Here is a 17,592-nt window from a genome sequence, read left to right as displayed (position 1 = left end):
ATAATGTAAAGGACAATGCTAAGAAGACTTCCAACTGCCATTTACCTGTTCATCTTTCTTCTTTAATCTGGCAGCATTTGGAAGACCCTACCATATTCTCTCCGTGAGGCTTCCACACACTCCTCTCTCTGCAGGCTCAGTGAGTCCTCATGGGACCGAACTGGATAATCTCACAGGCTCTGGGAATACTGTTTGTAGTGAATTTATGTTCCTTTATTATTTGACCTAGGCAGAGTTTAGGGTCTAATCTGTGGCCCAGTTCTAGATATAAGATTGAAGAACGCATCAGCATACAATGACTGCACATTGGCTTAACTCATTGTCTCACTTGTATTTTTCCTTCTCTTTGATTTCTGTCCATGGCTGCCTATTCTTTTATCCTACTGTTCTACAACATACAATCCAAGTCCCTTTAGAACTGATAAAATATGGACGAATACTATTATAAAACTGAGACTGAAATCATATGCATTCTAGAAAAGGAGAAAGACACAAACACTGCATAAACGTGCAATAAATCTGATTCCATCATAATGTAAATCAATTCAATAAATACTCAACAATAGCATGCCACATAACATGGGAACAAGTCACGAGACAGCGAACAATGTGGGACAATATAAATCATCAGTCTTCAGATAACAGACACTCAGATCTTCTGTGTCTGGACATGTATGTTAAATATCCATTCCATTTAAATTGGAAAAAGATGATAAAAACAAGTCCTGTGTTACTGGTATTTTGGCTGCTAGGAATCTGTGAGCATAAAACACACTCAAATCAGAGTTTTGACTACACCAATGCAATAACAGAAAATACCTCTTTTTAAAAATTGGTCCCAAAGTGCAGGAGTTTATACTAGAATATGTAAATTTCATCTGTTCCACAACTTCACTGGGAAAATCCAATTGTTTGCTATCTCTAGAGCCCTGCTGGAGAGCAGACTGCAAGACACATTTCATCTGATAAACAACCATTCTGGAGTGCCGTGAATTTTCCAACTTCTCAGAGTCCCTGTTTGTTTCTCTCTGTAGGCTTTTACAGAGTTCTGTGAAAAGACAAAGTAGTGTTCTACTGTGTATACTGTTAAGCTCTACCTGGAAAGTGGAGCCAGAGCTTTCATTATGCTCATAAGGAGTCAGTGATGCCGCCTCCTTTTCTCCAACTCCCAGGTATTCAAGGCCCACTGGTGCAGACAGAAGAAGGTAGGGCTACCACAGCCTTCTGTTGCAGCTGAGCTCCCTGAGAACAGAGGCTTGTCTTTGGTGGAAGAAGATCTAGAAATTCCTGAAGGGATAATTCAGCTTTGCCTGTCACTACCCAAACCTTGGTATAGCTTACAATCTATTATAGGATATTTTCTGTCTGCACGCTATGGTAATTTCTTACAATTTATATATATAATTCCATTATATCCTAAACAAAAAAGATAAAAATGATGGAAGGAATGACAATCTACTTGATAATATGTATTTTCCCTGGCGTTTATGTGAGCATCAGGAAACATTTTGACAATTAATAAGCACCAAAGCAGTTTTACACATAATTGTGGAATTTCATTCACTGTGAGGCTGTTGGAGTACCTTGCTGCCTTCAGGTTTACATTAAGAAATCCCCGTTTATGTTCTCAATTGCTACTAACGCAGAATCAAAGTCTACTGCAGTAACTAGAATGATGGTATTATATGAAACAATGCATGATCACTAACAAAAATAATAGGTAAACTAACCACATTTTGAGCATAAAAATGCCCCGGCATTATGAAATTAAAAAAACAAGTCATACAGCTAAGATGGATTTTACAGAAAAATCACTTAAGGCAAAAACCAAAGAAAGTAAAAGTAAACCTTCAGTGTTTGAGCATTTAAAGCAACAGTTCTTGGTACTACTGAATAAACCCAAAGATCAACATAAGAACCAGCAGCATCAATAAAAGCAACCACAAAGAGTTAACATCCTGGTTCAACAGGTCAAGTCACTGTAATACCGGCATTCCATACGGGAAGGCAGGCTTGAGTCCTGGCTACTCCACTTCCAATCCAGCTCCCTGTTAATGTGCCTGGGAAAGCAGCGGAAGATGGCCAAAATGTATGGGCCACTACTATCCTTGTGGGAAATCTGGATGGAGTTCCTGGCTCCTGGCTTCAGCTTGATTCAGACCTGGCTGTCGAAGCCATCACCAGCAAATGGAAACATCTTATCTCTCTTCCTCTCTCTGTTTCCAATAAAATAAACAAATCTTAAAAACAAGCAGCTCTCACAAATATATTAATATCTTTGTGTGATGCTGAAGCACTTTCTAGAAGAAATGTTAAAAGTAATAATCTAATTCTCACAGCTAGGCTGTGTAACAAATGCTAATGCGGGGCAGAGGGTAAATGCTCCGGGAAGAGAACGACGTGCCAGTGGGCTCCGTCTGTAAGAGGAATGGTGCAGACTGGAACCCTCCTGGAGTAACACTTTGCCCTCATCTACCATGATCTGTTACCATCAGTCACTGCCCAAAGACGGAACCATCCAACAACCATAACGCCTGGCATGAATCTGAACCAACAAGAGACTTTGTTAGTCACTCATTTGGGTCAGTGAGGACAGCCTAACCTCTAAATCTTAATTAATGGGATATGTGATTTAAGGAAAATCTCAAAGACCCATAAACTATTCCTTGTGGCTGTAAATTGTCCAGGGTATTCTGTTCAAAGTTACCATTCTGCTTGTTAATGTAAATTAAAAACAACTGTAATACAGAAAGATTACACAAAGGGAAAATACAAAATATTCCATTCCTTTTGCTTTGTTCCCATGTTCCTTTCTCCCAAATGCTAAACCCTGTTCATGCACATCTGTCAAGTTTTTCCTCATCTGTTCTCAAGTTACCTCATTGCGCAATTCATTCACTGCTGGTGAAACTCACAAAGGCAACAGAATTAATAAGGCTGCATCTTGAAAATCCAAATGCAGAATACTTCCTGGTCTATAAGATAAAGCACCCTTCACCCTCCCCTGAAGAGCTGCATGGGCGAGAGGCATGTGCTGAGGCGCTTCCTCTACCTTGGCGAGCATGGCAAGGTGCTGGTTCTGAACGATGGCAGTTCGGTAGGTTGCCAATCCTCCTTCTTCCAGACTTGGAAACAAATAGTACAAATGGACACTGCAGGAAAAGAAGCCATGGATAAATATGCCAGACAGGGCTGTGTCTGTGGCACTGAGGCACAGGATAAGGCTGGTCTGACTCAGGGTCCTGGGAGGTTAAAAAATGGGAAGCATGGTGTATTTGGGTGCTAAAAGCAAATGACACCAGTCCCTCATTCTTCCACAGATCTGCTAAGAGACTTCCCTGAAATCTGCTGACAATACAAATCCAGTCAGTCAGTCAGTCCGGCTAACCATTTATTCCTGCACAGAGTAAACAGCTCATACTCTCGGCCTGGAAACAAAGGTTTGTCCTTGGGTTGGGCCTCCGGTTGAGGAAAATCCTGGGAAGCCAAGGGCAGAGGACAGTGGTGACATGTCCTTCACAGCACAAACAGGAACTCAGAGGAGCCCAGGTGACTGGTCCTGCCATCAGGATAAATCTATGGAAGCTGCTCAGCGCAGGGCGTGGACTGAACAGAGGACCACAGCAGAAATGGCAGCTGACCCTCCTGCGTCTCATACCATTTTGTACAAATCTACCATTGCGCAAGGCAGCTAGGCAGACAGGCTTGGAAGGGAACCCTCTCTCCATTATATTCCCTAGGAAAAACCAATGACCCACAGAGAATAAAAAATAACTCAGGCGAGTTCAAACAGAAGCATGCATTCTTATCTGAACAGAGAAACTTTGTGGGTATAGAGAAACAAATGTATTTCCTTACCTCTACTTCTAAATTAAGGATCCTACCAGATTTCTGGGGAGAAGACACACACACACACACACAATCTAGTCATTAAAATTACTTGTAAGCTTTATGTCCCTTGAGATCAGAAAGAGTGAAAAGGGGATCAAAGACAAATCCTAGAAGATGAAATGACATTTTCAAATATCATCCCTTTCTTTGCAAATTGAATATAAGCTCCGAAGTTTCTAGACCAAGACCTGCTGATCTCCCGTGGCTGTAAGCAACTTTAACATATACTTGACAGGCCCGAAAGACCAGCCTTTCATCTTGTAATCTCACTCATTACAGCACCAGGGAGCACAAGTTGCCAGGGCAAGAGCCACAGAAGGATAGCTTTTAAGCTTCTCTGAAGAGACAAAAGACATGATGTTTCCAGGCCTTGTACGGCTAATTACAAAGAAGGTAATGCAGTAAGTATGTTACCTGTAAAATGTAATCACTGGGAAAAAGAAAGCTACTTACCTGGTCAGGAATTCCACTACAGCATCACCAAGGAACTCCAACCGCTCGTTGTGATTGATCCTGTAACAAGTATTAAAAAAATCACACAAAACAGCACTCTTACATTCAGTACACATCTCTTCAAAGAAATGGAAACACAAGAGTCAGCTCCTTTAATGATCAAAGCTCCTTACCCTTACCCTCCCACCAAACAGCCTAGCCACCGGGCCAGCTCGGAAGCACCAGGCCTGCCGAAGGTGGGGCACAGGCGTTTCCACTGCATTTTTAGGTTTGGGTTTTCTAACCTAGGGACTTCTGTTTCCTAGAAGCAGCTGCAATATGGCATGAACAACTGTATTCCTGCACTAGTCTGGGGTGGACAAGAGCCAGGAAAATGTATCTCAGTGAGAGTCAGAACTGACCGATGTAAGAAAAGTTTTGATATAATGTTCTCAAGACAGCAGCTTTCATCCAAACTAAATTCAACCCAGCACCTCAAGTCCTTCAAAATGGGTTCAACCTACTTTTTTCGTCTCATTATTCACTGTCAACCTGTCTAAGCTACATATCAGGATTCAGGATACAGATGCCCAGTACACTATAACAAAGGTAAACCTAACACAGCTGGCACCTCTTGTTCAACGCAAAATGTCCGCCTCCCCAGAACTTCCTACCCTAGCTCCTGCACAGAGAACACACAGAGCATTCATGAATTCCTGTCTGATGCCCACTGCACAAATGAGTCTATGATACTTATACCTTCACACCTTATTTGGACTTTTATTATATGCATAAACCCACAGTTTACAGGCTGTTAACTTCTTGCATCTAAGTATAAGGCTGAAAGAGTCAGAGAGGTGGCTTCATGTGCTGAAATTTAATTCCCACCGGGAGGTACTAAGAGAGGCTAGAGGACCAGTGAGGTGGCCCAGTGGCTGAATCCTCCTCACTCTACATGGGCCAGGATCCCATGTGTTGGTTCGTATCCCAGCCAGTCCACTTCCCATCCAGCTTCATGTTTGTGGCCTGGGAAAGCAATAGAAGATGGCCCAAAGCCTTGGGACCCTGCACCCACGTGGGAGACCTGGAGGAAGCTCTGGGCTCCCTGGCTTCAGCTCTGGCCATTGAGGTCACTTGGGTAATGAATCAGTGGATGGAAGATCTTTCTGTCTCTCCTCCTCTCTGTAAATCTACCTTTCCAATAAAAATAAAAAATTAAAAAAATAAATAAATAGATTGCAACCAGAAATCTTAAAAAAAGAGACAGAGAGAGAATGGAATCTTCCGGGCACATAGCTTATAGCTGGTGCTTATAGCTGGTGCCACTGGGAGGCAATCACACTGAGGTAAGGTCATGGCATGGCACTCCATGACTGAATACTGCCAGCTCCACAAGAAGAAGGAGAAAGCCCAGAAGACACACAGGCGTGCACCCGTCTCCTGCCTGGAGATGGCCTGCACTGCCTCAGTACTCCATTAATGAAGGCCCACACCAGATGTGGCTCCTTGCCTTATATCTCAGGAACCATGATGCAAAATAAACCTCTCTATATGGTAGCAATGCTCAGGTATTTTGTTATGGTAATAGGAAGCAGATTCACTCACTGGTCCATGGAAAACTCCCTTCCACCTCTCAGCACTGAAGTGCTTTTCTCACCATCTTTGGCCTAGCAAAGAAGCTACATAATCTGATTCAAGTTTTCCCTTTTTCTAAAAAAAAAAAATATATATATATATATATATATATATATGGAGAGAGAGAGAGAGAGGAAATGCAGATACAGAGAGAATCAGATAGAAAGATCTTCTGTCCAATGGTTCACTCTCCAAGTGGCCACAATGGCTAGAACCAAGGCAATCCAAAGCAAAGAGCCAGGATTTTCCTCAAGGTCTCCCACATGGCCACAGGGTCCCAAGGCTTTGGGCCATCCTTTGCACTTTCGCAGGACACAAGCAGGGAACTGGATGGGAAGTAGACTGGTTGGGACACAAACCAGTACTCATATCGGATCCTGGCATGTGCAAGACGAGCAATTTAGCCACTAGGCTGACGCACAGGGCTCTGACTGCTTCCTAAAAGGCCACTTGGGGTATACTGCAAAGAAGTGTAGAGGGAAGAGAAGTCTTGAGGATGGACGGCAGCAATCCCAAGGAAACATGCAGGTAGCTTAGGCTGGAGAGGACATGGTACAGTAGAAAACAGCTGAGATTTGGGAAACATTTTAGATGTAAATATGGGCTATTAATGCTAGTGGGGATTTGCAAGCTGCAAAAAATGGAGGTTAATACTTAGCTTTTGGCTTGAGGAAATGTACTGACATTTACTGAAAAGGGGAAGACCAAAACCAGAGCAGTTTTTGGGACAGTCAGGTGAAGAAGGCACTGCATTTCAGACAGGTTAACTCTGAAATACCCACAGAGATCCAAAAAGGTGCCACAAATAGTAACGTACTGGTCACAGCCAAGGACAACGGTGGCCATAAGTGTTCAGGCAAGATTTCAAGCTGATGAATCCAAAGGCACAACCTGAGCAAACAACGCAGCTAAAGAAAAGCGATCCGAGCAGCAAGGCCAGGGCAGCGTGCAGGCTGACAAGCCAAACAGAAGCAATTGCCATGGAAGAGGGAAGAAAAGTGAGGGTGTTTATCTCTAGCCACAGAGAAGAATGTGTTTGATGAAAGAGGCAATCAGTCGTGTCCAGGGCTGCTCAGAATGAAGTAAGATGGGAACAGAGCACTGATTCGGTCACCAGCAGTCACGGAGGCCCCTGCTGGGCTACCGAGGACGGTGAGGACAAGCCAGATTCGGCCTTGAGAAAGCTGGGGAAACAATGAGTCACCTGAGGCTGGCTGCTGAAGGAGAAAAGAGGACGCAGGTGATGTGTAAGAGGAAGGCAACAGAAGACAGAGGGAAGGAGGACACACAGCACCCCGGGGAATGGGGCGGAACTGGGGGGTGAGGGTGGGGAAGAGTGGAGCTCCTGCAATGTCTCTGATACCAACCCACATATTCTCAAAATAAGCTAACTACCAACCTAAACCAGTCTGGCTTTCAAAGTCCTGCTTCAGCTAGTCCCATCTTACCCACCCATTTTATCTACTCTCAAGAACAGCTTTCACCTCCAAGCTGACCAACCTCCACGATGTACCAACCACTCACCCACGCGCCCCTCCTTCTCTCAGGTCCTGCTCATCCTGGGCAGGGAGACCCACCTACACACCACAGACCCCAGCGGGGCTGACGACTCTCACCACCTCCATTGCCACTCCCATGAGGCTCAGACAGCTTCTCCTCAATTTATGGCAAAATTTGACACTATTTTATTGTTTTGTGTCAAGTATGCCAGCTTAGCTTCCATATTTAAGGTTTCCTTACAGTTTTAGCAGATAGAAAATTAAAAATACTTGCAAATTAAATGACTAATGGCTAGTAAATCATCTACTTAGGAACTGCAGTAGGCTTTATGTCATGTCACTTATCCGCTCAATAAATTTATTCTTCCACCCTACTATCCCCCCACATTTAGAATTCAGAAACAATAACAAAAAAAGACAATGGGAGAAAGTAAAAAAATATGACCATTATTTATGTGAAAAAAGAAACATTCAGGAAAGCAATTAATAGCTAATAATAAGAAATAGAAAACGCTATTTATGACTATGCAGAACAATTTGTAATCTTAAAAAAAAAAGGAATAAGTCCTAACCAAATTTATCCCTGCCAAGTATACACACAACGCGAAAGAACACTGTACCCATTTTGTTGGACTGCTGGCCTCCCCTAGCCAGGAGACGTAGACCACTTTCTGGCTCACAATTTTGCTCACAAGGGTGTGCAAAGAGGTGTATTAGAGTGTGCTAGAGAAACAGACAACAAACCAAATGTAAACAGAAAGGGATTGTGTTCAAGCAAGGAAACGAGAGAATGGGTAGCAGCCAGACTTAGAAAAATCAGTCTCACAGGAACTTGGTCCTGCATGAACTGCATTATCGCTTCCAAGGGTGCCACCTCTATGACGTAAACCTTCTTTAATGTTCCCTTCTTCCTCAATGCCATTACAGATGGAGGACACACTCAAACCATATCCAAACCATAGCTGTGACTAAAAACTCCCACAGCAGGGTATAAAATATTGTAGTTTTTAAAAAAAAACCGCTTTGGGGGACTGTCATTGCGGTACAAAGGATTAAGCTGTCACCCACAATGCCACCAACCCATAGTGGTTCAGGTCCTGGGGGCTTGGCTTCCCATCCAGTGCCTGCTAATACACCTGGGAAAGCAGCAGATGAAGATCCAATTTTGGACCCCTGCCACCACAAAACTAACTAGGCTGTTCAATTTTCTTGTTTTTCTGTTACTACTCCTCTGCCCTCTCCTTTTCAAAGGCCTTCCTGATGGATGACACAAATGTCATATATCTTGGAAATTGATGTGGCTAAACAGGGCCACTTTAAAAATCATGAGTGGCATATTTGCTTTAGATGGTATTATCATAAAATTGAATTGTTTTGAGGCTAAGATAGGCAGGCTGGCTATCAAAAATTATTCATTAATTTTATGTCTTTGTTGCTCCTTGTAAATCCTGGCTGGTGTTAAATCAGATGAAAATACCAACCAGCCATTTGGAACCCTGCTGACCACAACCCTTCTTTTTTTTTTTTCTAAGATTTATTTATTTCATTACAAACTCAGATATACAGAGAGGAGAACAGAGAGGAAGATCTTCTGTCCAATGATTCACTCCCCAAGTGAGCCGCAATGGCTGGTGTGCGCCAAGGAACTGGTGTGCGCCAGGAACCTCCTCTTGGTCTCCCACACGGGTGCAGGGTCCCAAAGTTTTGGGCCGTCCTCGACTGCTTTCCCAGGCCACAGGCAGAGAGCTGGATGGGAAGTGGAGCTGCTGGGACTAGAACCGGCGCCCACATGGGATCCTGGAGCGTTCAAGGCCGAGGACTTTAGCCGCTAGGCCACGCCACCGGGCCCGACCACAACTCTTCTTACTACCTCAAGTTCTCACACTTCCAGTCAATAGATAAATCATGTAAGATAAAAGTAATACATGAGTGGTATTCCTTCCTTGAATATCTATTTACTGCGCAACTACTCTGCGAAAAGCACCTATTGCAACCACAAATCAAAGAGACAAAGACCACATACCTTCACAATCCTTAGTCAAGTACAAAGAATTAACCAATTAGGATACACAGAACAAGAATCAGTACTACAAAACAGGAATGGGCAGGACTCGAGCAGGATGTCACACAAGTTACAAAGAACTGCTGAGGCCAGGGTGTGAGGATCAGCACCCGGATAAGGAGAGGCCAAACATCCCACTTGCAGAGAGAATTGGCACTAATAATATGGGGCCAGGTCATGAGCAATGGCCACAAGCTTCCAACTGCATGCAGTGGACACTCCAAACTGGTTAAGGTTAAAAGCAACGGGCAGCAGAAATGGCAGCTGACCAACTGTAGAGCCAATCAAGGGGGAACTAGCATATGAAGAAGCTTGTCTGGGAGGAGATCTACCCACTGCTGGCTGGAATTTTAGAGCTTTTGCTTCAAAGATACGCAAACCCTTCCGAGGAGCACAGACAACTGCACCCCATTTATAACAGCAGCTAAGAAACAAACAGGGGAAAGGGCAAATTGTTTCACAACAACTCAATTATTCAAGAGCACAGCATAAAACTGACCCCTAAACCCGGATCTATCGGAAGCCCCAGGGCAGTTTTGAGTGAGAGCTTTGTTTCTGACCCTCACTGAGGCACTTAACAGATTCCTCCCTAAATTAAGTTATTTATGTTTCTAGCACTCTCCCCTCACCCCAAGAAGTCATACCTCCTGGTGAGTGAGGGCTGTGTCTTATTTGCCTTTGAATCTCCTAAAATAAACTGCCTCGAACTAAAAAGGTACTGGATTAATGTTAAATTAAATAGGTAAAACATCCTTAAATACAGCTTCCAACAATGTGCCCAGCTGCAGAAGGTCGGGCAGCCACCAGCCAGCAGATGCCTAATTGTAGCAGGCCCCAGCAGCTGAGCCAAGAGGCTCTTTTGGAACAGACACTTGGGGTCTTGAACGCTACAGCCAAAGGACCAGTCACAGCAAGAGGCTCTCAACACAGACAGCAAAGGTCAGAAGTCAAAGGACAAGAGAGAATATTAATTTTGTCAATGGTGTCATCACTAAAATAATATATCCCTACATAACACAATTTCTCAAGATAGCATTCTTTTTGTCATAAGAAAGCCATCTCTTTCAGTAGAGCAAAAAAAAAAAAAATCATGACACTCAAAATGTTATCAAAATATGTGTTTCCGGGACTGGCATCATGGGCACAGCAGGATAAGCCATAGTTTAGGATGCTAGTTTCCCATAGCAGTGTAGGTTTGGTTTCCAGTCCCTCTACTTTCTTTTTTTTTTTTTTTTTACCCACTTTTTTTTTTTATTAATTATTTTGCATTATGTTACAGTTTCATAGGCTCTGGGAATCCCCCCCCACGCCCCTCCCCCCTGGTGGCTTCCTCCACCTTGATGCAGTATTACAGTTCAAATTCAATCAAGATTCTTTCCTTGTAAACATATACCAAGTATAAAGTCCAGCTATTTATTGTCCAGATGGGTTGAACAGTCTCTTGGGGAGACCATTTCTGGTCCGTTGTTAGAGCTGGCAGAATATCATCCCATTCAACCAAGAGTCCTGACATAACATCAACAGCAATTTGCAACATTATGGAATTGACATGGCTGTGAGTAACCAGTGTGTTACAAAAAAAAAAAAGAAAGCAAGTTCTTAACCACAACCTATGATTAGCCCATTGACATTTCACATTTCAGTTTTAGTTTTATATACAGAACCGACTGCTATATACCTTAAAATGGCTATAAGGTACCATTCAGTTGTCTCGTGTCTACTTCATTTTAGTATTTAGCCATTTGTTGTGTTGAAGTATAATTTTGCTGATCTTGGCAGATTTTAGAGTAATCTAGACTGACTTGTAACTCTAACAAGACATTTGTCGACAATTAGGGTGCTGAACATTTGTTTGTTTTTTTGGGGGGTGTGCAGGGAAATCCCCAACACCATGATGAGGAGTGACTAATCTTTGTATCCCACCCAGCGAGGCATGAGCCAATCCACGCCAGCTCTTTCCTGTCAGATTCCAGGCTCTACTTTCTGTTGTTTGTCTAATTATTTTAGGTTTTTTTAGTTTGTATGATTGTTTGTTTGCTATGAGGGGTTTTCGGAGCGATCCCGATGGTCATCGCGAGAGAGGGTGAGGGTCCAGAGGTGGAGCCAGGTTCAGACCAGAGAAAGCTCTCCTCCCTGGTCCCAAAGGACGTTTATCGTTCTTCTGTTTCTGCGAACTGCTCAGGGCTTCTGGTTGTCTTTCCGATGACGTTGGCCTCTGCACGGTAGTGTTTGGACTTCTTCCATCCCCTGCGGAAGCTCCGGTTGGGGGTGGGTGACCTCAGAGTACTCGGCCTCCGAGGGCATCCAATTCCCTGTGGCCTCCAGTCCCTCTACTTTCAACCCAGCCTCCTGCTAATGCATGGCTCAAGTGTTCGGGCCCTTGCCATCTGTATGGGAGACCTGACTGGAACTGATGGTTCCTGGCTTCAGCCTGGCCCAGCCCCGGCTCTTGCAGCCCTCTGAGGAGCAAACCATCAGATGGAAGATAATGCTTACAAGGATGTGAAAAAATTGGAACCCCATTGTCTACTGCTGAGAATACAAAATTGTGTTGCCACTTTGGAAAACGATCTAGCAAGTAGTGAAAGATTAAACAGAGTTCACACAAGACCCAACAATTCCACTCTTAGGCACATACACAAGAAAAGCTAAAGCCTAAGTCCACACTCAAATGTTCACAGCAGCATTACACTCCATAGCCAAAAAACAGAAACCACCCAAATGTCTATCAACAGACAACAGATCAATAAAACGCATGCTACCTATATCACAGAGTATTATTTAGTAATAAAAATAAACTACCAGATGGCCAATTAATGCAAACAGTATCCTAAGAGAAAGCTATTCGCCACGCACCACCATTTACACAACAGGGAATTCCACAGGAACTGGCTGTTGCCTGGGCAGGCTTTAAGGCAATGAGTCACTATCAATGCATACAGGATTTCTTGTAATGGTGAAGAAAATGTTATAAAATGGGACAGTGGCCATAGCTGTACAATTTTGTGAATATAATAAGAGCCATGAATGGTACTCTTTAAGTGGGTGAACTAAATGATATGTGAATAATATCTCAATAAAGCCGAATTTTAAAAACATGACTTTACCTTGAAGGAGTTGGGTCATCTTGGCCAAGGCGTGACATAATATTTATTAAGGTGTTAATTCCTAAATAAGATAAAACAAACATATGTAAATATAGCCAGAAATTTTCTATGACTATCATAAAACACACAAGTGAAATTATCCCACCCCAATTGACTTTAAACTGTTTAACACCTACATGTCTCAAGGCTTAATCAACAATTATTTAAAACAAGCAATTATTTTGATAGGAGAAAGTTTTTCTTAAAAACTCATCCATCCTTATTACAATGCTCTGCTCAAAGTGAATGCCACTTGCCATGGGTCAGGAAGCTCCAGAGAACCAGAGGACAAAAATTGCCAGGGGACCCATTCCTGGGGAGGGGGCTAAGTGCTATGGTTCATACCAGGGAACATGAGCCAATACAGAAGAGCAGACTGAGTGACCCACACGTACCTTTCTTCCGCATGTGCATGTGGTGAACTTTTCTGTCTCCATATTTGGGCTGCCGAATTCCACAGTTAGACAACGAATTCCTGGCATGATCAGGATTCATCCCAAAATTTAAATGATGACTTGGATGAGTCATGGCCAGCTAAAATTTCAACAAAGTAAATACAGTCTTTAAACTATAAGTGAGTTTCTATAATCCTAGGACACAGAAAAGGGAGCTCTCCATCCAGCCAAACATTAAACCCCGATTTTTCCTCCCAACTCCAGGATCAAGTTTCTGGAGCTCTGGTTCAAGCCCCCTGGCTGAATCTGTATGTCTCAGAAGAGGATCAGAACACTCAGCCCCTGCAGAAAAGAGTCACAAAGAAGGAAAAAGACTGGAAGAGGATGCTCGGGTTTAATATGTAGAGTTCAGGTTTAGTCTGTTTCTTTAAGGGCTGGACTCTGAAGGTGACAAAGACCACCACAGTAGAATGACACAGAGTGAGGTTTCCAACAATCCTGCTCACCTCCCAGAACACAAAACTCACACATCTGCTGGCACTCATAAGATGAATGTGGCTTATTTTATTATTTTGTGAGTGTACAGGAGAGTAATTCTTACCTGTAACAGACAACGATCTTGGAAAGTATAACCTATCAGCTTGTCCAGATGCATCAGGCATTGGTGGTAGCGTATATGATGGGTCAAAACAGGCAGCATCATGGCATGCTAGGAAAAAAAAAATATTTCCATATATTCAACTCTGTAAAAACTTATAAAAGTGCTGCATGTGCTAAGCAATCATCAAGAATTATTTTCACATTCCTAATTCTATCTCATGAAGCCTTAAGCTAGCTTCCTGGCTGCACTGCACCCTACAGAGTCCTTTAGTAGTGACAGGTCACTGAGGTTGTTACGGTACCACCCACGGCACCAGAACGCCTGGATCCAAACACTGCTCTGCCACTCATTCGTTGTGTGACTTGGGGCAAGGGATTTTCACTTCTCTGCTTCAGTTTCTTCACCAGTCAAATGGGGATAGTAAATACAGCTACTTCTAGGGAGAACCGAAAAAGACTAAAAGAACAAAGTAAAAATGTGTGCTTAGATCAAAGATTGTTGGCTGCCATTCAAGCAACCCTGTTTCCACCCAAATCCATCAGCTGAGTTCCAAGTCCCTCACACACATTTCTGTGCCTCATTGTCATTCAGAGTAGGAATCACCTGTTCTGAAACTTGTTTAGGGTTAAACTACTTTGGAGAATCAAAACAAAATGGAAAAAAAAAAATGCCCGTGAGCACAAGCTTGCAAAAGGTGTATGCAATTTTAACAGGTTCACAAACCCTGACACCCATCACTACACTTTGCTTAAGAACTTCTCAACAGACAATCTCCAAAAGCCACTCCGGGTTTCACATTTAAGAAGCCAATACTCTGAAGAGAGCTTTTATAAAGCTACCAATGCAGTTAAGGCGTCTGAGGACATGGAACTTACATTCTTGTTTCAATCGGCTATATGTTCCTTTTCCTTATTGGGAGATGATCTCATGGGAAGCATATCTTTACCCTCTTTTTAAAATAACACTTTCCAAGAATTCAGTAGAATGAAGAATTCATTCTTATTCATTAGAATTTAGAGGGCGGGCACAGCCCACAGAATGATTGACATATGCTGTGTATCATTTAGTCTTCAAAGTATTTTAAGCCACATTGTTTAAACATACATGAAATGGATTTGCTTGAAACTACAGAAACCAGTTCCCCAATAATATCAACTTATAAAGAAAGATGAGTTCTCCCAAACAAGCTATCTAATTGAGGAAGTCTTCCAGTCCGAAATCAGCAGGACACAAGCACCTCTCTGTGCACGGCCTTAAACTATTGGGGGAAGATAAAGAAGATGAAGATTCCATTTTACCATCAAGGACACTCAAAGCTATAATGACCTGTATTACTGGCACTCTGTCCACTTTGTTCTTATGAGTGTTGAAACAGTTTCAAAATGGAAACAAAGTACACAGCCAAAATGTAAAATCATTTTGCAGCACTTTAACTTGAAGGGGGTTTGATGCGAACAACTCCAGGCGGAGAGGCCATAAGGACTACACAGGCGGGTCTCTTTCTAAAGGATGAACTCAAAACCTTGAGGACTGCTCATTCTTAATGCCTCCTGTTAGAATCACTTTCCACCAGCACAATAGCACCATTATTTAGAAGCTGCTCTCAAAGAAATACTATAAATCCGAAGCCCAAGTCTGCGGCCTCGGAGGTTTACTCAACTGACACGAGCTCTACCCCTGGAAGCAAACGCAACACAACTCAGGGCACAAGTCCAGCATCTTCCCCTTTGCTAACCTAAATCTCACGTGCTTTGACCTTTCTCATGTCAAATGGCCGAATCATCCACTGAATCACTGCACTACTAACTTGGCTCCAGACAGCGCCAGTTTTCTCTTTCCAAATCAAATCTTCAGAAGACACACTGAGCATCTTCACAAGACACTATTCATTGAGCATCTTTATTTTGCCCCCTAATTCATGCTTGGCAATGACCTTCATTTAATAAAGACAGAAAGAGAGAAAATGGCACTGTACAGTTGTTAACTCTCCTCCTACTTGCCCACAAAAAGGAGCAACTCAAGTAGCGCAATCAAAAACCTACAAGCAGTCTACATACAAGCTCTACAAGGAATCCCCGTGAAGCACTAGGTAACGGGAAGGAAAAGGCTATGTGGGCGCAGCATCCATGTGAGGACAGAAAGGAAGAATGGCAGGGTTTCTGATGGTCCTAAGAATGGAAGAACTCCAAAATTAAAAACCATTGCCACTGGAAATGTGCCCCTAAGTGGAGCAGGATCAACCTAGTTCACTGATAAGCAGAAAAGGGCAGTCTAACAGTGCTGGCCAAGCCTGGGTCCTGCACACTCAGAGCTGAAAACTGACTCTCCCTTGCACGGAGGCGCATGAGGTGAAGCATGGGACTAGAGGACACATTTTTGGGAGCTAATGTTGTAGCATAGCCGGTTAAGCCTCAACTTGTAACACCAGCATCCCATATAGGCACTGGCATGAGTCCTAGCTGCTCCACTTCCAATGCTGCTCTCTGCTAATGCATCTACAAGAGCCGTGGAGGGTAGCGCAAGTGCTTGGGTCCCTCTACCCAAATGGGAGGCCTGAAAGAAACTCCAGGCTCTTGCCTTCAGCCTGGCCCAACCATTGAGGGAGTGAACCAAAGGATGGAGTACACTCTTCCTCTCTGTCTCTCCATCTCTTTTAAATAATTAGTAAATAAAATTTTTCAGAAAAATTTGCCAGCAATTTTTGAGCAATTTCAGTAAAAAAAAAATTCTATATTAACCACAAATACACAAGTCACTCTGCCTTTTTTTCTCTTAAAACTGACCATAAGCCCATGTGTTCACGTTTCACCACCACTCCGTGCTTCATTTCATTTAGCTATTTCTCAACCTCTTATTCATTACCAAAAATATTAAATGCATCTGCTTTGAATGTTCTAAAGTACATTATTAAATGCCATGTGCCATTTTACTTGAGGCATACATAATGAAAGAAAACATTTACCCTAGAATCATTTAATGCAGTTGCAAATAACAAGCCAATATTACAAACAGCAATAAGGCTGATATTCGTGCCTCCCTTTTTAACTATTTATGTTTGTTTATGTAGAAGGAGACACAGCCGAAGAGGTGAAGATGGAGAGAGAATGGGCTCCCCCCTCTTGGGTTAACACTCCCATGGGAGGGCACAATAATAACTAGGACAGTGGCTGGGATGGCTGGACAGAGAGGCACTCAATAACATCCGTGAGGGCTGGACGGTTGAGCTGGTTGGATGGAACTAAGCTCCAATACCCTTCAACATTTATGAGAGCCAAATGGGATATGGGGCAGACTGAACTAGTCTGCTACACATACTGGCAAATCAGGGCAGGGGTGGGCCTGGTGGGGATTATGGGGGGTCGCTCTGACCAGGCTGCCGCTCCCACTGGCTTGTGTGATGGCCGAGTATATGATGAGCAGAACCAGGATGGACTGCAACACCCACTGGCTCCAGTGGAAGTCGGGGCTCAAGACAGAACCAACCCAGCAATTGCAACCACCAGCTGATCAGGGAGATGGAGTGTGCCAGGTCCTGTACTTGCTAGTACATATAGGAATCTGGTCTGGGAACACCTCAAAGTTTCTTTGAGGATCCCCTCAACCGAAATGGCGGACTCAGAACCTTAACCAAGAAAAGACAAAAGATAGAACAGGTCAATCAACCACCACAGCTATATGTTGGTAGCGAAACACTGGACAAAGTGAGACTCTGTGATGGACTATGTCAATCAGTAGATTATTCAACAGCCTCATCGTGTCTGGAGTGGCAAGATTGGCAACAATGCATAACTGGTGAACTCCTGGGACCTGGGGTGAGTGGGAGACTGGGTGGGGCTTCTCCTCAATATTCCCTTTAGCCCCTGTAACTTTTTTACCCTAATCAACAATGTAAAGACTGCCAAAATATAATAAAGTAAAAAAAATTGCCATA

General features: G+C 43.2%; 1 protein-coding gene across 4 annotated transcripts in view; it reads right to left on the bottom strand.

Moving 5' to 3' along the window:
• The window catches only part of DROSHA (drosha ribonuclease III), a 105,100-nt gene that overhangs the window by 34,908 nt on the left and 52,600 nt on the right, over window positions 1–17,592 (bottom strand). For all 4 annotated transcript variants that reach the window (XM_058680229.1, XM_058680232.1, XM_058680231.1 and 1 more), the window contains exons 19-23: window positions 13,662–13,769; window positions 13,061–13,199; window positions 12,627–12,687; window positions 4,345–4,404; window positions 3,053–3,152 (exon numbers count right to left, since the gene is read on the bottom strand). In XM_058680229.1, coding sequence (XP_058536212.1) covers window positions 3,053–3,152; window positions 4,345–4,404; window positions 12,627–12,687; window positions 13,061–13,199; window positions 13,662–13,769 — 468 coding nt within the window. The remainder of the gene's footprint in view (window positions 1–3,052; window positions 3,153–4,344; window positions 4,405–12,626; window positions 12,688–13,060; window positions 13,200–13,661; window positions 13,770–17,592) is intronic.

The sequence above is a fragment of the Ochotona princeps genome, chromosome 23, assembly GCF_030435755.1.
Source record: "Ochotona princeps isolate mOchPri1 chromosome 23, mOchPri1.hap1, whole genome shotgun sequence".
In the NCBI taxonomy this organism is placed as follows: domain Eukaryota; kingdom Metazoa; phylum Chordata; class Mammalia; order Lagomorpha; family Ochotonidae; genus Ochotona; species Ochotona princeps.
The sequence above is the reverse complement of the archived record's forward strand: the minus strand, read 5'-3'. Positions and strand labels throughout refer to the sequence as shown.